The following is a 23938-nucleotide window of genomic DNA, read 5'->3' on the forward strand; positions in this document are numbered from 1 at the left end:
CAGCACATGTGCACACATCCATGGGGATGGGTACAGGGGACAGCAGGCTTGCTCCCACTTTGACACATTCTTCTCACAGACATTTGTCCACACTTGGTGGCTGCTCGCCCACCCCACAGATTCTGCCCCTCCTGTAGAGGCATCTTCAGTTCCTGTCATCTCCCACTCCCTGCTTCCTCACACGCTCTTTGCTTGCTAAAGCCCTTCAAAGCCACACTCCTACAGCATCTCTCTCCAGCCTTGCAACTGCTCTTTCTCCCTGCCTCATACCCTTTTGTTCCCTTGACCATGGACACACCAGATCTTCTGTCCCATTCATCATCTCCTTTCTCAATTTCCTCCACACACACCCTCCTGCCATTCCACATCATGGAAGCCAAAGACATTTTCCAAGGTTGCTAACTACTGGTTGGTTTATCTATTACCCTGAGACCACTTCCTGTCTGCAAAGGAAGTGCTGCCATGATGGACTGACAGTGCCCCCTGAGAAGATGGTTTTTGGGAGCCCGACTACATCTGACCAAGGGAAGCAGATAGAGAGGGTTGTTCATCCTCAACACCCGGTAGCATCACCAGTCTTCCTGCCCACTCTCCTCCCTCCTCCTCCCACTGCCCCTTCTGTCCTCTCACCTGGCTTCACATAGCCAGCCTGGAGGTAGGGAGGGCCTTTAGGCAAAAGGGGAGGAGGCAGGATCGTCAGGGTGTCCAAGTGAGGGGGCAGGGGAGCAGGAGACCTCATAACTCTCCCTCCTCTCCCCTCCCAACCAGCTCCCCCCAACCCCCACCCCTCCAACCTTTGATTTCTCCTTGCAGGTGAAGCCAGGATGATGGGTGAACAGGGTCACTTACTGCTCCTGTAACTTTCTTCTTTTAGTCTTCGCCCTTTCCTTTCAGTGCCTGAGGCCGCCTTCTACCGCCTGAGGGGGATGCCTGTCTGCTCCCTGAAGCCTCCCCACAGCACTGGGGACACTGCCCACCCACAGCTGGGGCAACAGGGAGGGAGGTGGGAAGTGACAAGTCTAACACATAGGGCTGGGCAGAAGGCAAGAGGTTCAACCTGGCTCCTGACTTGTCTGGCTCTGAAACCTGCAGCAAATGACTTAAAAATTTCTCCGGGTGCTGCAGACGGAGGCGTGAGTCCTGGAGATCGGGAGTGGCAAGCGCTCGGCCCTGCGGCCAGAGTCTGCTCCCAGGAGCAAAGCCCCGAAGGCAGAGGCTGCGACTTCACCCCCCCAGCGCCCAGCCCCGAACCTGGTTCAAGATGTGCTCAGTGATGGTACGGACGCTCTTTCCCGCCACCTGAGCCTCTTAACTCCTCTATGGTGGGGGAGGGGGTCAAAAGTGTGCCCTGAGTGCTTTGAAGAATTAGACAGCATGGGTCTCAAGCTCCTTTGTGCCCCGGGCCATAGGTTCTGAGGGAATGGCAGCTGCATGGCCTCCTCTGTGTGGCTTCACGTCTCCTGAACCTCAGTTTCCCAAGCTGTAGACAGGGTCCTGGAAGGCCTGACAGCATCCTCAGGAGCACTGGCTGCTGTCACTGTGACTACGCTTCACCTCTATCCTGTTACTGTTATTGCCGTGGTTGGTAATCACAATAAGAACAGCAACATATAATGAGCCCAAATCTCCAGAGCAGGCAGGACACAGGGCTGGAAAAGTCCCTGATCCAGGTCCAAAGTCCAAACCAAGATACAAGAAAAGAAGAGGCCACAGGACCTGTGGTGGAGCTCAGAGACCTGGAGCCAAGCCCCCTTGTGTGGCCCAGGAGCACAACCCAGGAAGATGGGCTGGAGGTTGAAGGTGGCCCCAGGCATCGTGGCAGCTTTAGACTAAGGGGAATGCAGATGAGCCTTTGAAGAGAGTGCTCAGGCAGGGCGGGTGTTGTGGGAGGGCTGACTGCTGGTGCTCCCGGGCAGGCAGAGCTAGTAGGCACAGTTAAATTAGCTCCTGGCCCCCAGATATTTGGGGTTGGGGTTCAAGAATAACTAAAGCTAGGGGGAAGACAGAGAAGCCAGGGACACACTTCCATAACTTTCTCTGAGCATATCCTGAGTGCTAGGCCCTGGGTGAGGCGCTGGGGAGCCAGACAGGGTCCCTGCAGAACTCAAGCAGGGTGCCTGGAGGGGATCAACCTGGTCAGCCACAGGCCTTGGGCTTCAGAGGCTGGGGTGACCCCAGTGCTGGTGATGGTGGGGCAGGGGTGGGGGGCCAGGGCTCCCACAGCTTGGGGGTGGTGTCACCGGAGTATGGGAAACCCAGACATTGAACTAACACTGGATTTGCTTTGCAGCTGAGCACAGCCTAACTCTCCCTTCCTCCCCAGGTGCCACCTGTGCGTCATCAAGGGCGGTGGGCAGGGCAGGGTACAGCTAGGGTTCCTGGGCCCTTGGTGGACTGGGCAGAGCAGCTGAACCTTGAGCCCACCCCCTGGGAGTTATAGGAGCTTGTCTGCCATGTGCTGTCCAGCCCAGTCCGTGTCCCCTCCAGTTCTGTGCCTCTTGTCTCCCCTACCCTGGCTCTGTCCGAGGCCAGAGGCTCTTGCCTGCCTGCCTCTGTTGTTCTGTGTCTGGCTCTACTGCCCTCTCTTTGTGCATTTTAGGGGTGTGGAGGGCTTAGGGAAACAGCTGGACTCAGGTGGGGTCTACTCAAAGGGGAAGGGCCTCAGCCTGTGCTCTTGGCTGAGAGGGGTACCCCAGGCCCCAGAGACTCCCTTCTCTCGGCCCCTGGTTCTAGCAGGGACTTTAGCATACAGGGTGAAGAGGAGCCCTATGGTTCCCCACTGCCTGGCCTCCCCATAGCCAGAGCTCAGCTCCTATCAGCGGGGCTCCTCTTTACACCCAGGGCCCCTCCTGCCTGAGGGCTCTGTCTACCTGCCTGTCTGTACCATACCCAGTCTCTTTGTCTCTTCCCTCCTGTGTGTCTCCCCTGTTCCTTCTCACTGTCTCCTCAACACCCTTTCACCCCCATCCTACCCCAAAAGAAGGGACTTGGGGGTGGGGGCTGAAATGATGCTACGGAAGGGGTTGGGAAAGCAGGAGGAAAGACAGGAAGAGGGGGCGTGTGGCCAGAAAAGAAACGAAAGCAATTTAATCTTTTTTTTTCTCTTTTTTCTTGCACATTTTTTTTCAATTTGTTTTCTCTCTCTCTTCCGATGCTTAAAGTAGAAGTGGAGCAGAAAGGTAAACGCACTGTTACCAATGCTAACCCCTAACTCACACTTTGTTCCACCTGTACCATACTCATGTGGCCCACCCTCCCACCCGTCTTCTCCCCACCCCTACTTGGTCCAGTGACTTCCCTGCCCCGGGTGTCCTCCCAGCACAGCTGGGCTGGCCCTGGTGCTGCAGCACCACCCAGGCCAGGGTCACGGCCACGGCCTTCTCCACCCTCCAGATATTCACCGAAGCTCCTCCCTGAGCCGGGGCAAGCTACTTACCCTACCCTTCTCCTGTCTCTCTTTCTCTCTCTCCTCTCACCTCCCTCTGTACCTCTTCTGGTCCCTGGTCCCTGCAGGGTACCTGACCTCATCTCTCATTTCTTTTGCCTCCCTTAGGAGAAATGTGTAAGCCTCCAGGCGGGTGGGGGGAAGGGACACCCCAGCCTCCACAGGCACCGGTACAGGTCTCTCTTCCTCGGTCTCTGTCTCTTCTTCCCTCCCTTGCTCTTTCTCTCTCTTTCTCTCTCTTTCTCTCTCTCTTCTCTCTCTCTTCTCTCTCCTTTCCCCTAGTACCTTTTGCAAAGTGTTTTCTGGTAGAGGGTGGTGGGGTGGAAGGGACACTTTTTCCTTTGGGGACCAGATTTCTCCTCTCTGGCTCCTGGTGGCCTAAGTTCTTCTGGTTTGGCGTTTCCAAGGCCCAGGGCTGTTGTGGAGTACAGAGAACCAGTCTCCTCACCCTCCACCCCTCCTGACCAGTCGGGTTCAGTATTGAGGAGGGTCGTCAGCTATCCCAATCCCCTGGGAGGGGGCAGCCTGCCAAACCCCTGGGACGGGGGTGGAGGGGCGGGCTTCCTGGAGAGGGTGGGAGTGGGTTCTGTCTCTGCACACTTGCAAAGCTGCAGTCAGGGTTTCTTCCGGGCTGATGTGGGAGAGGACCAGGGAGGGTGATGGGGTCACAGACTTGCTCTGGGGACTTCCACAGGCCCCATAATTTCTTGCAGGGAGCCCCACACTGGTGGATGAGGCTATCCGTTATGGGCTAGGGAGTGGAGGTTGACCTGCTAGTAGTAGGGCAAATGGACAAACAATGAAATGGTTTTGCCTTGAAATTAAGGTGGTCTGTGGAGGATCCCCTGCCAGGGAGGTGGGCGGGGTCCCTCTGAGCTGCTCCCCTCCCCTTTCCTTCCTGCCTTGCCTATCTCAGAGGTCTGGGCTCCGTCCCTCCTTTGCTCTCCTGAGTCAGCCCTGCACTAGCCACTCTTCTTGCAGGCTTGGAACTACGGCACTGGAACTCCTCTCCGGGTTGGGCTACGGGAGGGACAAGGTGTTAGGAGCTGGGTGCTGAGGAGGGGTCCTTGCTGCTCAAGGCCCCTGACAGACCCTTTCTTATTTTTCCCCTTCCTTGGAATGACCTCTAACTGTGTTTTTCCTCCCCTGGTACCCTCTGACCAGCTCAGGCCCTCTTCATAAACACATACCCCTGGCAGGGGTCCCTATGGGATAAAGGGAAGATCCAGGGAACAGGAAAAGAGGGTGGGGCCCGGGTATTCTGGTCAGAGGGTACAGACATAACCGATGGGAATGCCAAGGCTCAGAGCCCAAGCTTAACTCCTGTTAAAGGGGCTGTGTTGATGGCTGCCTTGTGCCTAGGGACCTGGAGCCAACGCTGCCCAGTGCTATCAAGGGAGGCCTACAGACTGCACCCCAACCAAGTTAGCCTGCTGATGAGTCAGGCTGGAAGTAGGCACTAGACTTGGCTCCTATCCAAGGGTCCCTCACTACTGAGGCTGCCCACTATGCTGGTGCCAAGTTGTTTCAGCCCTCCCTGTGCCCCTGGGGCTAGCTGCTTTGGTGATGGACCAAGCAGGAGCAGAGAATTCACCATAGACCCACATGCACACACCCTACAACCCTGGCCTGCCTGTGGGTTCTATCATGAAATGAGAAGGAGGCACCAGCCCTCCTGAAGGGAAGGGCATCTGGCCCACAGTACTCAGGGAAGGGGGTTGGGGGGGGGGCTGGCCACACTGACCTGCTGGATCAGGAGGGTAGGCTAGGAACAGGTGGTGCTGGGCTGTGAGGGGCAAGGGTGGGCAGGCCAGTGGTGCCAACGAGATGCAGTCGAGGTTTTCCTCTTTTCAGGGAATGGGGGGGTGGGGCGGGGCCCCCCACCTTTCTGACATCAGCGCTGCCTTGGTCCCTCCTCCCGAGCCGGGGATGGTCACAGGTAAATCGGGGTCCGGGGCAGGGGAGGTGGGGGGCTGGCTGGGGTGGGCTGGGGCTTTATCCTAGCACTTGGTTCCCTCCCTTGCCCCCTCCGAGCTGGACCTGGGACTGCCCCTGGAAGGGACTCTCAGTCGGGCCTGGGCCTTGGAGTGAATTCTCTGCTCACCCCCTCTCTCCTCGCCAGCACTAACCTTTTCTTCCCAGGTGGTCTCCAGAGCGCCTCCCTTGGAGCCAGGACTTTGTGGATACACACACCCCTCCTTGTCTCTCTCCCCTCTGCGCAGCTCCCTCACCCCAAGTGTCCCGGGAGTCCTGTCATTCTCCATGTCCCAACTCCACCCTTGTGCACCAGTGTCAGTGTGTGCTTCTGACCCTGACCCAGCAGAGACCCTGCCGGCTGGGGCAGACCTGGACTCCTCCCTAGCCTAACCTGGGAGCTGCTTCCCTCCCTCCTTTCCTCAGCTACCTACTTGGCGGGTTCCAGCTGAGTGGAGCCCAGACAGCATCAGGGACCTGAGGAGAGAGACTAGAGAGCCCTAAGCCTCGCTGCCAGAGTGGGTGTGGAAACAGCACTCTACCTTGTAGCTTTTGGAGGAGGAAGAAAGTGAAGGGTTTTTTTTTGTTTTTTGTTTTTTGTTTTGTTTGTTTGTTTGTTTGTTTGTTTTTGAAGACCATCCCTGCATGGTTGGTGAAGGATGGAATCCCAGCCCCTAGTTTTTCCATAGAGGCAGAGAAGGGAGGCCAGTTTGCTGATACCTGAACCTTGAGGCTAGGTGGCATTGCAGCAGAGGCCCCCCTCCCTACCCCTCTCGTGCCCAGTCTGGGAGAGCTCCGGCCAAATCCTTTGTCCCCAGCCTGTGGGGTCTCTAGCAGCCAAGGAAGGGAAGAGGGCACCCACCTCCCACACTAACCCTGCTCTTGATGGTCTCCAGGGTTCACAGCTCCAGGGAGAGGGGCAGCTGGGCAGGGCGGGAGTTCCGGCCCACAAACCCCTTCCCATCACCAGCCCGACCAAGCAACCATGACTGCAGCAGCAGGAGGGGACAGCATGGTTTCCTCCCCCACCATGTGACCAACTTGCCTCTCTCTCCCCTTTCTCCTTCCCTCTGCTCCTCTCTGCCTCCTCCCTGCCTACCTGCCCACCCTGCCCAGTCTTCGTGTGCCCAGGGACCCTGCAGAAGGTTCTGGAGCCCACCTCCACACACGAGTCAGAGCACCAGTCTGGTGCATGGTGCAAGGACCCGCTGCAGGCGGGTGACCGGATCTACGTAATGCCCTGGATCCCCTACCGCACAGACACACTGACTGAATATGCCTCATGGGAGGACTATGTGGCCGCGCGCCACACCACCACCTACAGACTACCCAACCGTGTGGATGGCACTGGCTTTGTGGTCTATGATGGCGCAGTCTTCTACAACAAGGAGCGCACACGCAACATTGTCAAGTATGACCTAAGGACCCGCATCAAGAGCGGTGAGACAGTCATCAACACAGCCAACTACCATGACACCTCACCTTACCGCTGGGGAGGCAAAACCGACATTGACCTGGCAGTGGATGAGAACGGGTTGTGGGTCATTTATGCCACCGAAGGAAACAATGGGCGCTTGGTGGTGAGCCAGCTCAACCCCTACACGTTGCGATTCGAGGGCACGTGGGAAACAGGCTACGACAAGCGTTCGGCCTCCAATGCCTTCATGGTGTGCGGTGTCCTCTATGTGTTACGCTCTGTCTATGTGGATGATGACAGTGAGGCGGCTGGAAACCGGGTGGACTACGCCTTCAACACCAACGCGAACAGAGAGGAACCAGTCAGTCTCGCCTTCCCCAACCCCTACCAGTTTGTGTCCTCTGTTGACTACAACCCCCGGGACAACCAGCTGTATGTGTGGAACAACTATTTTGTGGTGCGCTACAGCCTGGAGTTCGGACCCCCAGATCCCAGCGCTGGTGAGAATGGGTTTTGAGGGGAGTAGGCCTGGTTGCATCCATTACTCCAGTACCAGGATACAGGGCTCACTGTAAGCTCTAGGGCATTAGGAGGTGAAGAAACTCACAGCTTGTGGCAAACACTGTCCACACTTCTCACAGTCTGTACTTCAACGTGCCCGTTGTCTTCAAAGCTTGGGTCCACTACACTGTTTTACAGGTGAAATTCATGCACTGAGTGACTTTACTTGAGGATTGAACCCAGGATTCTGGGCTCTAGCCAGGAGCTATGCTGCCTGGGCAGTCGTGTGGGATTGCTGGGGATGAAAATTCAAGAGCAGACCCTTCCGCTCACTTTGCCTTCAGCTTCCCATCAACCCAGAGCAGCCACAGGGCTCCAGAGAGCCTTTTCCAACCTTTGCAGGCGGGAAGTTGGGTACCCCTGAGGGAAGATGTAGCCAGGTACACCAGTCAGCTGTGTCAGGTGGGAGGTGATTAGATCCAGCAGCTCTGACAGACCGTCCCAGCTCTGGGTAAGACACTTCACAGGGCGCAAGTACATTTCACCCTCTTCGAGAGTACATGTGAATGTGGGGACTTCTGAGCACAGAGAGGCCAGGGCCCCCAGAACAGCTTTCCTCTTCGGTGGGTAAGGAAGATGGCAGGGTGCCAGGGGACCCTGTGCTTGGGCACATTGGTGGGCCTTAGGCATGGATATGAACATGCCCTGTGTCCCCCTCTACCTTCTAGGACCAGCCACTTCCCCGCCTCTCAGTACCACCACCACAGCGCGGCCCACACCCCTCACCAGCACAGCCTCGCCTGCAGCCACCACTCCACTTCGAAGGGCGCCCCTAACCACACACCCAGTGGGTGCCATCAACCAGTTGGGACCTGATCTGCCTCCAGCCACAGCGCCAGCACCCAGTACCCGGCGGCCTCCAGCCCCCAATCTGCATGTGTCCCCTGAGCTCTTCTGTGAGCCCCGAGAGGTCCGGCGGGTCCAGTGGCCAGCTACCCAACAGGGTATGCTGGTGGAGAGGCCTTGCCCCAAGGGAACTCGAGGTGAGTGCTGGAGCTGCAGCTGGAGGGCTGGGAGAGTACAGCTTAGCTGTATAGGTGTGGTTTAGAGCCTAGCACTTGGGGAGCTGCAGGTGACTCCGCTCCCAGCCTCAGACTAAAGATTCTGAACAGATGCGGGACAGGTAAACAAGTCAGGTGTTTGGGGGATTTCAGACAAGCTTGGAAGATGCTTAGTGGGAGAGCCTTCCACTGCAGATCTTTCCCTAGGGGGTCTGTATCTGGGAAGCTCAGGGTAGGCTGCCCTGTGCCTTTTCCCAAGTGTCCTTCTCTTACTCATCCTCTGCTGTCTCCTCCTCTCGCCTTCCTTGGCCCCTTTTCATCTCCTTCTCTTTGGCTTTCTTGTCTGTCTCTACAGGAATTGCCTCGTTCCAGTGTCTCCCAGCTCTGGGGCTCTGGAACCCTCGGGGCCCTGACCTCAGCAACTGCACTTCCCCCTGGGTCAACCAAGTAGCCCAGAAGGTACCAGTAACTGCTGCCCCTTGCAGGCAGGCTGACCAGAGCCCAGGGTCAAGAGGAGTAGTGGAAGCAGTTGGGGAGACACATAGGGCTGAAAACCAGGGCAAGGGTTCTCCTTTTACTTAAACCTCCTGTGGGAAGGGCCAGCTGGGAGAAGATGGCCTACACAGGTGGGGCATGTGAAGAGGGAATGTGGAGCCATGTGGGCCAGTGCCCAAGAGGCCTGAGGTCGCCCTCCTCCCCACCTCACGCAGATCAAAAGTGGAGAGAACGCAGCCAACATTGCCAGTGAGCTGGCCCGCCACACACGGGGCTCCATCTATGCTGGGGACGTGTCCTCGTCAGTGAAGCTGATGGAGCAACTTCTAGACATTCTGGATGCCCAGCTCCAAGCCCTACGGCCCATCGAGCGCGAGTCAGCTGGCAAGAACTACAACAAGGTGGGCCTGTAGGAAGGATCTGCCTGGTACCCCTGCACCTGCTGCCACCCCGCAGTGAGCAGTGAGGGCTGTGGGACTCCGGGGGCTCTGCCCTGGCTTGCGTCCTAAGGCTGGTCTCTGGAGGAGTGATCTATTAAGGCTCCAGTGCCTGAGCACCAGGGCTAGGGCAGCAGTACCTGGCATCTCCACCTGTCACCACCTCCATTTCTTTCTCTAGATGCATAAGCGAGAGAGAACCTGCAAGGACTATATCAAGGTGAGTCCAGTGGGGCCAGCTCTTGGGAACGAGTGTCCTTGGCTTCCTGGGGGCTTTGGGAGTTGAAGGGAGAGGAGGGGCATTCAAGATTGTCCCAAGGAAATAGAGGGTGTGGATGACTCATTGTGTTGTCCCTGCGACAGGCTGTGGTGGAGACAGTGGACAACCTGCTCCGGCCAGAGGCACTTGAGTCTTGGAAAGACATGAATGCCACAGAGCAGGTGCACACAGCCACTATGCTCCTAGATGTGCTAGAGGAGGGTGCCTTCCTGCTAGCCGACAACGTCAGGGAACCTGCTCGCTTCTTGGCTGCCAAGCAGAACGTGGGTGAGTACTGCAGCTACTCCAGGGTCAATCACGGACTCTGGGGGTAGTGGGCCCTCAATCCCTGGGCTTGTGGTTTTGCTTCGGGCTTCATGGGATAGCATGGGCCCCATCTGGGTGTAGACACTCATAGCATGTCTTTTCTGCCCCTACCCTCAAGTCCTGGAGGTGACTGTCCTGAACACAGAGGGTCAAGTGCAGGAGCTGGTGTTCCCCCAGGAATATCCCAGTGAGAACTCCATCCAGCTGTCCGCCAACACCATCAAGCAGAATAGCCGCAATGGTCAGTGTCCCACAGGGTTTGTCTGCACGCACACACTGGCCACTTTGCACCTTGAGCTTGGTTCTGTTGGAACACAACAGTCACGTGTCTTAACAGTGGTTTATCTGCCGATAGCATGGATATCCCAAAGCCTTGCAGAAGCCTGGGTTTGTAGAGCTGGTCCTGGCTCTAGAAGGTACTGTGCCATTTGAGAGCAAGGCACAGAAAGGCTAGGGTCACACAGTCACACAGAAAGTAAAAGTGGCCACTGATGAACAGTGGTCTTGAGGAAATGGCTCTTGAGCTGTGTGACCTGGGCCACAGCCTAGTCCCAGCGCATCTTAGAGCCATGGTGCCAGATGGAAGGGTGTGCTAAGGAGGGCCACTCTCTCCCCTGCCCATCTTAGGTGTGGTCAAGGTTGTCTTCATTCTCTACAACAACCTGGGCCTCTTCTTGTCCACGGAGAATGCCACAGTGAAGCTGGCAGGCGAGGCAGGGACCAGTGGCCCTGGAGGTGCCTCCCTGGTGGTCAACTCACAGGTCATTGCAGCATCCATCAATAAGGAATCAAGCCGCGTCTTCCTAATGGACCCTGTCATCTTTACTGTGGCCCACTTGGAGGTGAGCCCAGGTGTAGCCCTCCCTCCCTCCCCGGTGGTCCCATCATCCTCTGTCCCTGGACTACATACACCCCACCATGTGTTCAGCCACACAAGAGTAAGTTTCAGCTCTCGTGCTTCAGCTTGGACCATACGTCCCATAGAGCTGGCGGTCACCTCGGGCCCCAGACACTTCCCTCATGCTCATCACTGTCCCTGTAGCTGGTGTGAGGGCAAGAATAGGACTTGTAGTCTTGACACTCTGTCCACTACACAACAGGCCAAGAACCATTTCAATGCAAACTGCTCCTTCTGGAACTACTCAGAGCGCTCCATGCTGGGCTACTGGTCAACCCAAGGCTGCCGCCTGGTGGAGTCCAATAAGACCCATACCACATGTGCCTGCAGCCACCTCACCAACTTCGCAGTGCTCATGGCTCACCGAGAGATTGTAAGCTGGCCGGCGCTCTGCTGCTCCGGGCGGGCCTGCTGGCCTGGCTTTGCATGGCATCCTAGAGCGCACACAGCATGGGCGATGCCTATGGTGGCCAGCTCATAGGCATGGGGGTCCACCAGTCTTGCCTGGGGCATGAGGCCTTGCATCTGGCTCCCTCTGGCCCTGAGGCACTCTGGAGAAGCAAGTTGATGTCACATTTGTCATCTCTCCACAAGCCTTCCAGAGCATGAGGAAGTGAGCCTGCACAGGGGTGGGGGCCAGCTTGGTGGCTGGGTGGGCAGCCTTGTGGCCCACGGCCTTGCCTGGGTCCTTACCTTCAGCTGGCACCTGACTGAGCCCTGAGTACACCCTCTCCTGTCCCTTAGTACCAGGGCCGTATCAATGAGCTGCTGCTGTCGGTCATCACCTGGGTTGGCATCGTCATCTCACTGGTCTGTCTGGCCATCTGCATCTCCACCTTCTGCTTCCTGCGGGGCCTGCAGACCGACCGCAACACCATCCACAAGAACCTGTGCATCAACCTCTTCCTTGCGGAGCTGCTCTTCCTGGTTGGGATAGACAAGACTCAATATGAGGTGCGGTGGACTCGGGGCCAAAGCTGGGCAGCGGGAGGGGCCGCAGCTAGTGGAGCAGCCAGCTCACTGAGCTGCTCTTGCAGGTCGCCTGCCCTATCTTTGCTGGCCTGCTGCACTACTTCTTCCTGGCCGCCTTCTCCTGGCTGTGCCTCGAAGGCGTACACCTCTACCTGCTGCTGGTGGAGGTGTTTGAGAGCGAGTACTCGAGGACCAAGTACTATTACCTGGGCGGCTACTGCTTCCCGGCCCTGGTGGTAGGCATTGCAGCAGCCATTGACTACCGGAGCTATGGCACTGAGAAGGCGTGAGTACCACTGTTGTCCCTGCGGTCTTCGTCTGGCTGACCCTGGAGTGGCTGGCTTTCCTCGAGCCAGGGCTGGGTGGCTGGCCTGTCAGGCATCTCTCCACTCTGGTTGTGTTTCTCTTTAGCTGCTGGCTGAGGGTGGATAACTACTTCATCTGGAGCTTCATTGGGCCCGTCTCCTTTGTCATTGTGGTGAGTGGTACTCCAAGTACTGGAGCTCTTCTCATTCAGGCTGATCTTGACCCTAAGCCCAGGGCCCCTTGCCAGCTTTGCAAGGCACTAATGTAAAAACTGTCAGAACCAAGCAGAGGGGCCAGGGCATGGCTCAGTAATGAACACTTGCCCATGATGCAAAAGGCCCCAGGTTCTTTAATACCACACACACACACACACACACACACACACACACACACACACACACACCTGAATAGCAGCTAAAAAGACCAGGATGACCAAGTCCATGGTCCCCAGCACTGAGGCCAGTGTACCGCAGCTGTGGCCCAAGCCCCTGTTTATGCCAAACCCTGACCCTTGGCCTCACTGTAGTGATGCAAACCACTGCCTGCAGGTGGTGGGCACCATGGTGCCACATGGTCCCCTGTGGGCAGAGAAGCACTGAGAAAGGGCGCAGACTAAGCGCCCTTTCTTGTCCTCCTGTCCAGGTGAACCTGGTGTTCCTCATGGTGACCCTGCACAAGATGATCCGAAGCTCTTCAGTGCTCAAGCCTGACTCCAGCCGCCTTGACAACATCAAGTGAGCCGCTGGCCCTGGGCACCTCCCAGGCTTCCCTGAGACACTGCTTGTTACTGTGCCGTCTAGGGGGGTGTCCACATGAGGGCATTGTGTGTGGTATGGCCTGACTTAGCAGGGCCAGAAAGTGCAACAGTCCGTCCAGCCTGTGTTTTCAGGCCCGTGGCTGCATATTCAGTGTGAGTCTGTTTGAGGACACCTTGAAAAACGGGCCACAGAAGGTGTTTGAATGGTCTGGAAATTGGCCAAAATAATGAGGTTGGCAGTGAACAACCCTCCACTGATCAGCCCTCAAGCCTCCTTAGGGCCTGTTCAGCCTTAGGCTAGGTCTTTCAGACGGCACCGGAGGCCTTGGGGTGGGTTGTCTTCCTTGGGGAGCACTATGACTGCCTGTCCCCCTGGCCACCAGGTCCTGGGCGCTGGGTGCCATTGCTCTGCTCTTCCTGCTGGGCCTCACTTGGGCTTTTGGCCTCCTCTTCATCAACAAGGAGTCAGTAGTCATGGCCTATCTCTTCACCACCTTCAACGCCTTCCAGGGGGTCTTCATCTTTGTCTTTCACTGCGCCTTACAGAAAAAGGTGAGGTGGCAAAGCTCTCCTCAGGCACTTTCTGAATTATTAGGATAGGGAGGCTGGGAGGAAGGGACTAAGGCATTCGTGGTATGCCACCTGCTTTCTGTGGAACATCTGCATCTGGTAAGGGTCAGGTGGGAGTATTCAGCCAGAGGTAAAGAAGATCCTAGAAATCAAACAAGACACAGGGGCACAGCTCAGAAGAGTGGCAGGATGGAACAGATTCAGCTGTGGGTGCTCTTGTGGCCCTGTTGGACAGGGAGGCCTAGCCATGGGTGACAGAACTGGGAGCCACAGCATAAAGATCCCTACCTTCATCTAGCTTCTAGGGCAGTGTGCACACTGGGTGCACATACACGCATGCAGGCAAAAACATCCATTTGCATAAATTTTTTTCCTTAAAAATACAGAAGGGAGAAGATTTTCTTTCAAAGTCAAAGTGTAAATAAAAACACGAGGGCTAAGGGTGTACCTGAGTTGGTAGAATGCTTGCTTAGCATAGGTGAAGTCTGGGTTCCTTTCCCAGTATCACATGAATTGCACATAGTGGTGCATGCCTAGAGTTCTAGTCCGGGGTGGAGGGGAAGGAAGATAAGGAGATCATGTGTTCCTGTGCCTGGCATATAGTACATGTTTCTTAAAGATGTGTTAAGTTGGAGAATGAAAAAGAATGATGGTGGGGAAAAGTTTGTGCCCAAAAAATAGCCTGAATAGCTGGCCACAGGGGACAGATGACAAGTTTTGGTGGCCTGCCAACCACGAAAATAAGAGGTCAGTCTTTGGACCTGTGAAGCAGCCAATTTTGAGTGACCAATCACAAAAGAGGTAGGTGTCCACTGCCAGCTGATTGTCGCCTCTTTCACAGGTGCACAAGGAGTACAGCAAGTGCCTGCGTCACTCCTACTGCTGCATCCGCTCCCCGCCTGGGGGCACTCACGGCTCCCTTAAGACCTCAGCCATGCGAAGTAACACCCGATACTATACAGGGACCCAGGTACCTGGGCAGGGAGGGCATGTCCACCAGGTCTCTCTGGGGCCAAGAGGCAGGAGTGCTCTGCCAGAATCTCAGAAAGATTCTGGAGGGCAGGGTGGCCCTAGAGATCCCCTCATGTTTGGGCTGTGTCCCCAGAGCCGAATCCGGAGGATGTGGAATGATACCGTGAGGAAACAGACAGAGTCCTCTTTTATGGCGGGTGACATCAACAGCACCCCCACCCTGAACCGAGGTGAGGTCTCCCCTGGCCCTGGTTCCTTTATCAGAAGCTTCTTGCCCCAGTTCTCTGGGCTGCCTTGTAACCTTTTACCCTTCCCTTGGGCAGGTACCATGGGGAACCACCTACTGACCAACCCCGTGCTCCAGCCCCGAGGAGGCACTAGCCCATACAATACACTCATTGCAGAGTCTGTGGGCTTCAATCCCTCCTCGCCCCCTGTCTTCAACTCCCCAGGTGAGGACACTTAGGCTGCCTGGATGCTGGGGAAGAGCAGAGTCCCAGGTTGGGAGGCCCCAAGGGCAAGTCCTGAGGGGCCTCTGCTTAGCTCATTCTTGTCTTCTCTTTTGTGGGCTGGCGTTTGCAGGAAGCTACAGGGAACCCAGTAAGTACCGCTGTCTGCTGGAAGCACTTCTGTGGGGTGGGGGTCTGGGGGTTGCGGGGTGCCAAGTAGCCTCTCATAGGGACTATAAACTTGGAGTACTGCTACCCACAGGCTCTGTTGTGGGGCCAGATGGCATCCTCAGGGAATGAAAGTGAGTGATCCAAGCCTAGGACTAAGCCTAGTGTATCTGCCTGTATAGGCCTCTACTTGCTGAAGTTCTGAAGCTTAAGTAAAGAGGGGAGCTTGGGGAATTGGTCCTTAGGCACACCCTCATCAGTCTGCTGCTAGTCAGCAGACCCCACTGAAGGTGAGGAAGAGGGAAGTGAGAACAGAGGCCCTGGGGCAGATCTCTCAGCTCCCTTTGCCTACCAGGCCCATCCTGATTGCCCCCTCTCCCCTACAGAGCACCCCTTGGGAGGCCGGGAAGCCTGTGGCATGGACACCCTGCCCCTTAATGGCAACTTCAACAACAGCTACTCCTTGCGCAGCGGAGATTTCCCTCCAGGGGATGGGGGTCCTGAGCCACCCCGAGGCCGGAACCTGGCGGATGCTGCCGCCTTTGAGAAGATGATCATCTCAGAGCTGGTGCACAACAACCTCCGGGGGGCCAGTGGAGGCGCCAAAGGGCCTCCACCAGAGCCTCCTGTGCCACCCGTGCCAGGGGTCAGTGAGGACGAGGCCGGTGGGCCCGGGGGTGCTGACCGGGCGGAGATTGAACTTCTCTACAAGGCCTTGGAGGAGCCACTGCTGCTGCCCCGGGCCCAGTCGGTGCTGTACCAGAGTGATCTGGATGAGTCGGAGAGCTGCACAGCAGAGGATGGGGCCACCAGCCGGCCTCTCTCCTCTCCTCCCGGCCGGGACTCCCTCTATGCCAGCGGGGCCAACCTGCGGGACTCGCCCTCCTACCCGGACAGCAGCCCCGAAGGGCCTAATGAGGCCCTGCCCCCACCCCCACCTGCTCCTCCTGGGCCCCCAGAAATTTACTACACCTCCCGCCCACCGGCCCTGGTGGCTCGGAATCCCCTACAGGGCTACTACCAGGTGCGGCGGCCTAGCCATGAGGGCTACCTGGCAGCCCCCAGCCTCGAGGGGCCAGGGCCCGATGGGGATGGGCAGATGCAGTTGGTCACTAGTCTCTGAGGGGCCTCATGGACCAGAGGCCGGAGGCCTGGCCAGGGAGGGAACCCAGGAGGGGCTTTGATGGGAGCAGAGACTGACGGAGGCAGTGGCTGGTGGCCACTCTCTGGGTGCCCCTCAGCCCGTGGGCCCCACAGTCCCCTTGGGACTCCGACCTGGGCCCAGGTGCCAGGGTTAGTAGACAGGGTTTCCACCAGCCACACCCCCCAAACCTCTCTAGGGGAGTGCATTGAGGAGATGCCCCAGGGCCTGGGAGTGAGGGAGCAGCTGCCTGGGGAGAGAGAAAGCAAGGAATAAGGCTTCCCTGGGTCTACAGGAGTTGGCACTTTTGAGGTGGCCAAAGCCTTGCAGGATCCAGCCTATCAGCTCCTCTCCACCAAAAGGGAGCAGTGGGACAGATGGACAGGATCCTCCCGTGCTACAGTCCTTGCTCCCTGGAGATTGGGTCTTGCACTGCAAGAAAGCCCAGGTCCAGGGAATGGGGCAGTGGGGGCTGGTGGTTAACGGTGGAACTTTCGCTGAAGCTCCTTTCCCCCTTGCTATTGGTCCCTGTCTCCCAAGCAAGCCTGCCCATCAATCCCCAGAGTGCACCCAATGACCCCCTCCCTTGGGGTGACTCCTGATGAAGCACAACTCCCCGAAGGGCCCCTAACCCACTGGGGTGGCCATATTTGGGCAGTTCCCAGTCCTGTGGGCTGGGCTATCTGGGGAGCAGTTTTGGGGTCTGGGGCTCCCTGAGGAGTGGGTCCTGGGTTTGGATCTTTCCCTAGGGGGTCCTCTTGCCCCTCTTTCTTCCTCCCCTATTGCTGTAAATATTTCAACAAAATGGAAAAGGAAAAAAAAGACAAAAAAAAAAAAAAAGTAAGAAAAAAATCTCATCACTTGAAGCCACCGGGCACCTGCAGCCCAGGCCAGCCCGGACTTTCTCCGGAACAGAGCAGCAGCCAGCCCTGGCAGCCAGGACTTCCTGTGTGTGTACATCCCAGCCGGGGTGGGCAGCGGCCAGAGCAGCTTTTTACACTCCAGAGACAAAACAAATCTAGAAGCAACAGCGAAACAAAGAACCTGTCCTTCCTAGCGCCACTCCTTTCACCTCTGCTGTTCTCCCTGCATCAGTCAGCCCTCCTGGGGCGTGTACCTCACTGCCTGCCCCGGGACCAGAGCCTGTCTCCCCCTGCCCCACTGGCCAGGAGACATCCTCACACCCAAAGATGCTTTTGCCAAGATGGCTGCACTACCCCTTTGAGTTCCTGCTTCTTGTATATCACTTCAGGACTCGTGGCAGGCAGGAGGAGGCTGGTGTCCCATCCTGGGAAGGGCAAGGCAAAGAGTAGTGGAGTGGACAGTGCTTCCTATAGCTGAGGATGGGATGGCAGTAGTGAGGTCATTTCGTGGGGGTGGGCAAAGGTGAGGTCACTTTCCCTTACCAACCCCACCCCAAGCCCTCTGGCAGGCTTAGGGTGTCGGCCAAGCGCTTCCAGCCCTTTAGCCTGGCCTGCCCTCCCCCAGTTTTTTGGGGGTAGAATAATCCTGCTGCCATCTTCCAGAGGTGACATCACACCTCTGCTGACTTCACCCTGACTCTTCCCTGCCTTCTTCCTCACAAGTGCCATGAGTTCAAGCATCCTTGGGTCTCAGCTTGCTGCTGCCATCAACTTCTTTGGGTTATTGGGGAAGGACTCTAGGAAGGAGGTGGACAGGTGGCTGGAAGATGACCCGTTTTGCTGCTAGAAAGCCCTCTCCCTTCTCGGGAGCTGGGACTGGCTTGTCCCCATCATTGAGGGGGGGAAAGGGGGCCAGACCAAAGATAATGGTTTGCCCCATGGAGGGGAATAATGTGAGAAGGCAGGGTTTATTCCATCTCTGGTTTTTTTCTGGTAGTATGTTTTAGCCTCTCTTGCCAGAAGATGAAGGGTGAAGTCTAGATAAGGAAAAAGAGAGAGGGTGGGGATAGTCCCACCAAGCAGGTGTGAAGAGAGCATGAAATGGCTCATAGCCCTTGTGTAATTTCATTCAACCTGTGGCTCGCTGTGGCTATGTGGAGTGGTTGGTCTAGGAGCCAGAGGACTTGACTCAGCCCAGGCCTGAGACCCATCAGACACCAACAAACCAGGAAAAAGAGGTAGGGTGAAGAGCTCCTTGGGGATTGGCAGGCACAGGAATCCTGTGCCCTCTCTTCCTGCACAGCCCTTCTTCAAGTGTGGGCTATGAAGGATTACAGGATGTAGTGTAGTGGGGCCTGTGGTTCCTGCTCCAGCTCCAATCATTAGCACAGGGAGTTAACTCCTAGGCCTCAGAGCTACATGGCAGGTCCCTATGTGGGGCTGGATCCACTACAATCCAGCGCAAGCCACCCAGAGAGCCCAGGTGTCCCCTAACTTAACCAGACCTGGTGCCTTGACGCCCCCATCCCAGCGGGGACGGTACAGAGAAGGGTCTTGGTCTCCTCCTCCCTTCCTTGGGCTCCTGAATTCATTTGCTCCTAAATCTTGCTCATTCTTTTTCTCTGAAGTTTTCTTTCTTTTGGGTTTCCCTAGCTATCCAACTTATTTCTTTGTGTCCTTTTTGCTGTCTCTGTGTCCCTCTCTCTACTCTCATTCTCAATTTCTCAGTCCATTTGGGCCTCCTCCCTGCTCCCGCCCCCCTAGTCCCTCCCCTCCTTGGTCTCCTTTTCGATATGCCAAACCAATTTTGGGTCGAGTGCATTTAACGAGAATAAAACAAAAGGCTCATAAGAACGTTTCAGAAAAAAACAAAAAGTTTAAAAAAATGTTGAGTCAAAAGTCAAACAATAAAGAAATTAAGATTTCTTGGAATGATGTGAGTACTGTGGTTGAATTGGGGGAGCAGAGAAAACGTAGGGAAACAGAGAAAACCTCAGTCCCGGGCAGCTACACTTAAACACTCTGAAGCTGGATGGCCATGGTGTCATGGCCTATGGCTTCAGCATGTAAGAAGCTGAGGCAAGAGCACTGGCCAGTCAAGATCAGCCTGGCCTACACAGTGAAACCCTGTCTCAATAAAATTAAGGGGCTGGGGCGATGGTTCTGTGGTGAAGATCACTTGCTGTTGCAGAGGACCCAGCTTCTGTTCCCAGCACCCATATAGTGGCTCACAACCATCTGTGACTCCAGTTCTAGGCAATCCAATCCTTCTGATCTTCACAGTCATGCCTGTGCTCCACATACTTACATACAAGCAAAACACTCAAACAAAATTTAGAAGAAACAAAAACTCTGGACCCTCAGCAGGCACCAGGAACTGACGTGCACAGTGGCTTGCTTTCATACTCCTGATCTGCCTGATTTTTTGAGCAGTTTCCTCTGATCTGCACCCACAATCCAGGGTGCACAGCTAGAGTTAGAATTCAGTTTTACAGATGGATGTGCACACATGGGCCACACATACCTAGGTCTCTGGCCTGGCCAGTGTGTCACACTCTCAGAGAAGCCCTGGGCACAAAGCCCTAGGCTACAGCCACTCAGTGTGACACAGATTCTAGCTGCCGTCTACATTCTAATGTGAAATAAGGACTGTGATGACTATTCTTGGATGTCAGCTTGACTACATTTAGAATCAACTAAAACCCAAGGTGCTGGGTACACCTGTGCGGGATTTTTTCTTGAAGGGATCATCTGAAGTGGGAAGACTCATCTTAAACCTGGGCCACATTCTCTAGTGGAAACCTATATAAAGGATATGGAAGAAGGAAGCCCTTGCTCTTTGCCTGCTTGTCCTCGTTATCACTGGTAAATTCATTCCTTCACTGGCATTAGAGCCTATTTCTTCAGGATTCCAGTGTATTCTGAAGACCATTTGAGACAACCATCCTTGTGGACTGAACAACTATTGGATTATTGGACTTTCGTTCAGGAGACAACCATTGTTGGACTAGCCAGACCACAGCCTGTAAGCCAACAAATATTTTCATATATATATATATATATATATATATATATATATATATATATATATTCATGCTATTTTTTTCTGTTTCTCTAGAGAACCCTGACTAATTGTGGTACCAGGAGTGGTTCTATAAGGATGAATTGTTTAAGTATCTGGAATAGGCTTTCCAATTTGCCATCACCTAGTTGCTGAAGCCTCTCCTAGAAGCTTGGAGAACAATAAAGATCCCTGGTGTGAACTATTTTACAAACTTAAGGAGACAAATGCATTTAATTATCCTGATTCACCTTTTGTAAGAAGCAATAAATTTAGTGACTATATAAAATTTTAACAGTTTGTGGGGAAATAATTATGCTGGTTGGTTGCACCAAGCATCTCTGGATAAACTGACAAAAATAACCATCTCCATGATAAAATTAACCAACTCTAGCATCAGAGAATATAGTGACAAAAAACAACAATGAACTCAGTGATAAATCTGACACACACACAAACATCCTAAAAGTCTCAGAGTCAAAGCCCTAGAGCTCAAGTTATGGAAAAACCAAACCTAGGACATCATTATAAGAAAGATGAGGTGACTTGCACAGGCTGGAGAGATGGCTTAGAGGTTAAGAACACTTCCTCTTTACAAGTTCTAGAGGTCCCAGGTTCAATTCCCCTAACACCCACAACCACCAGTAGTTAAAGATCATTAATTGATGAAGACTGGGACCCTGTATCAAGGAATGGGAATGTATGTATGAGAGGACTCTATTGATTTTTTTTCTTTTAAGCCAGGCTCAGCACATGCCTGTAATCACAGAACTTGGGAGACAGAGGCAAGTGGACCTCCATGAGTTCAAGAGCAGCCTGGTCTAGAAACCCTGTCTTGAAAAAAAAAAAGTATTTTTTCTTTTAAATTTATTTATTTATTTATTTATTTATTATTTATACAGCACTCTGCCAGCATGTGTGCATGCATGTGTTCTTATGGAGCTCTGGGAGGAGCTCCTTGCCAGGTGCAGATAGTTTAAATCTGAGGACTCTGGAGAGAGAACAAATGCCAGAGCCCAGAGAGTGTGGAGAACGAGAAAGAACAATGCTGCTCCTGCTTCCCCCTCGATGCTCCTGGTTGCTGTTGTGAGACAAGAAGTGGGAGATCTCCTGAAACGAGAACTGGACTGGCTCCAAGGAACCTGACGACCCTAACCAGCCAGGAAGCAGCTAAGAGAACTGCACCCCCTCTCCCTCTAACCATTTCTCTCTCCTACGTGGTGTTGGGGTGTTGGAAGGGATTGGGGTGGAGTAGGGAGAAAAAGATATAAGAAATGTAAATAAAAAAGTTTTTTAAAAAAGTATGCCAACAGTGTTCAAGCCCCAGGAACTGGAGTTACAGTTGTGAACTGTCACGTGGTTGCTGGGGATTGACTGGGGTCCTCTGGAAGAGCAGCCAGTACTCTTAACTTCTGAGCCACCTCACCAGCCCCAGTCTCTCCACTCTTATCAGCAGGTATACCCCAACTATCTGGAGTACTGGCTTGTCAGCCTCCACCTGAGGAAATTGATTCTTGTCTACTAGACCAGAGGTGGATTTTCCTAAGGAGATGCCAGGCAAGTGAGTACTGATCAAAGCCCACCTTTAGTTGCCTCTAGACAAGGCTAAGAAACTCCTAGAGGGGAGATAGAAAGTGTAGTCCACAAGGAGGCATACCACATCATTAAAGAACTTAGTGAAGCTTGGTGTGGTGGTGCACACCTTTAGTCCCAGCACTCAGTAGGCAGAGACATATGGATCTCTGTGAGTTCAAGCCAGCCTGGTCTCCAAATTGAGTTCCAAGACAGCCAAGGCTACAACAGAGAAACCCTGTCTCGAAACTAAGGGGGGGAAGAAAGAGTAAAGGATGATAGTGAAAGGAACATAGAACTGGACCAGGCTGAAGTTTATTGATGTGCCTACTGAATTTAGACTCTAGGAAGCTTGAAAGCTTAAAAAGATGATAGATAGATAGATAGATAGATAGATAGATAGATAGATAGATAGATAGATAGATAGATGGATGATGTAGCCAGGCAGTGGTAGCGCACACCTTTAATCCCAAAACTCACAGAGGCAGGTGGAGCTCTGTAGTTTGAGGCCAACCTACTCTACAGAGTGAGTCTAGGACAGACAAGGCTACACAGAGAAACCCTGTCTCGAAAAAATAAAAACAAACAAAAAAGCAGGAGCTTATGGAGGTCAGGTGATTAAAGGAATTCTGGCTGTTCTGACTCACAGCAGGTCTAGTGGGTCCCTGAAATCATCCTGTAGTCATTTCCTCAAGTCCAGAATATATTTAAAAGTTGTGTGAATTTATACATTGATTCCTGGACCAGTGCAGTGAGGGCTCTCGTGGTTGAAAAGGCCAAATGAGAGCCATCTGAAATGCCTCTGCTAGAAAACAGTGAATGAAAAACAGCATCACAACTGCAGAAATTAGTGCCACCATCAAGGACTTGAAAGATGCAGGGATGGCGGTTCCCACCGCATCTTCCTTTAAGTCTCCTATCTGGTTGGTGGAGAATGACAACTGACAATTGAAAACTTAAGCAATGACTTTAATTGTAGCTGCTGTACCAAATATGGTGTCTTTACTTGAGCAAATGAACACATCTCCTGACACCTGCCCTGCAACCATTGATGTAGCAGATGTGTTTTCTCAGTACCTGTCCATAAGGACTCCAGAAACAATTTGCTTTCAGCTGGCAAGGCTAGCAATATACCTTTACAGTTTTACCTCAAGGATATATTAATCTCCAGTCCTGTGTCAAAGCCTAGTTAAAAGGGATCTTTGATCATTAGGCTCTTCCATGGACTATCACAGTGGTGCATTATACTGGCAGCATTACGCTGATTCGGAGCAAGTGAGTAAGAGGTAGCAACCATTTTGAATTTGTTGATAAGACACATGCACATCAGAAGATGGTGAATTAATCTAACCAAAATTCAAGGGCCTTCTATCTCAGTGAAATTCTTAGGGATCCAGTGGTGTGGAGAATGCAGAGACATTCCGTCTAAAGTGAAGGCTGTTATTGCACCTGACCCCACCTAATGGGCCTATTTGGATTCTGGAGACAGCACTTCCTCACTTGTGTTTCTCCAGCCCATATACCAAATGACTCAGAAGGCTGTTAGCTTTGAGTAGGGCCTGGGACAGAAGGCCCTTGAACAAGTCCATGCTTTTATGTAGGCTGTTCTACCACTTGGAACATATGATCTAGCAGACTCAATGGTATTAAGGTGGCAGAGGCAGACAGGGACACTGTTTGGAGACTTTGGCAAGCCCATGTAAGTGAATCACAGAGACCTTTGGAATTTGGAGTAAGGCTCTACCATCATCTGCAGATAACTATTTTCTCTTTGAGAGACAGCTCTTGGTCTGCTATTGGGCCTTAATGAAAACTGAACATTTGACAATAGGCCACCAAGTTACCGTGAGACCTGAGCTGCCCATCATGAGTTGGTATTATCTGATCCACTAAGCCGTGAAGTAGGATGTGCATGGCAGTAATCCATTGTCAAATGGAAGTGATATATAAATGCTCGTGTCTGAGCAGGTCCTGAAAACACAAGCAAGTTATATGAATCTGCTGCTGAAATGCCTATGTTTCTACTCCCTTTACAATGTCTGGTCCTAAACATGCTCCTATAGCTTCATGAGGTGTGCTTTATGCTCTCTTGACTGAGGAAGAGAAGGCCAGGACCTGGTCTACTGATGGTTCCTCATGTTCTGCAGGCACCACCCCAGAAGTGGGCAGTGGCAGCATTACAGCCCCTTTCGGGGACAACCCTGAAAGACACTGGTGAGAGGAAATCTTCTCAGAGGACAGAACTTTGGGGAGTATGCATGGTCATATATATTTTGTTTGGAGAAAAAATGGC

General features: G+C 53.9%; 1 protein-coding gene across 3 annotated transcripts in view; it reads left to right on the top strand.

Annotated features, from left to right (window-relative positions):
- Positions 1-18944, top strand: part of Adgrl1 (adhesion G protein-coupled receptor L1) — a 40437-nt gene extending 21493 nt beyond the window's left edge. The window contains exons 5-23 of one of the 3 annotated variants that reach the window (XM_055621567.1): positions 6536-7336; positions 8066-8380; positions 8754-8857; positions 9109-9294; positions 9512-9550; positions 9694-9877; positions 10035-10157; positions 10544-10758; positions 11017-11187; positions 11559-11768; positions 11852-12072; positions 12198-12264; positions 12735-12826; positions 13233-13401; positions 14261-14389; positions 14525-14621; positions 14715-14843; positions 14974-14991; positions 15395-18944. In XM_055621567.1, coding sequence (XP_055477542.1) covers positions 6536-7336; positions 8066-8380; positions 8754-8857; positions 9109-9294; positions 9512-9550; positions 9694-9877; positions 10035-10157; positions 10544-10758; positions 11017-11187; positions 11559-11768; positions 11852-12072; positions 12198-12264; positions 12735-12826; positions 13233-13401; positions 14261-14389; positions 14525-14621; positions 14715-14843; positions 14974-14991; positions 15395-16131 — 4007 coding nt within the window. In that variant the 3' untranslated portion in view covers positions 16132-18944. Of the gene's footprint in view, positions 1-3315; positions 5385-6535; positions 7337-8065; positions 8381-8753; positions 8858-9108; positions 9295-9511; positions 9551-9693; positions 9878-10034; positions 10158-10543; positions 10759-11016; positions 11188-11558; positions 11769-11851; positions 12073-12197; positions 12265-12734; positions 12827-13232; positions 13402-14260; positions 14622-14714; positions 14844-14973; positions 14992-15394 lie in introns of those variants that run through there. The other 2 variants (XM_055621568.1, XM_055621565.1) reach the window with 2 other exon arrangements.
- Positions 18945-23938: the final 4994 nt, after the last annotated feature.

Source organism: Psammomys obesus, unplaced genomic scaffold (assembly GCF_907164565.1).
Source record: "Psammomys obesus unplaced genomic scaffold, mPsaObe1.curated_primary_1811, whole genome shotgun sequence".
Lineage (NCBI taxonomy): Eukaryota > Metazoa > Chordata > Mammalia > Rodentia > Muridae > Psammomys > Psammomys obesus.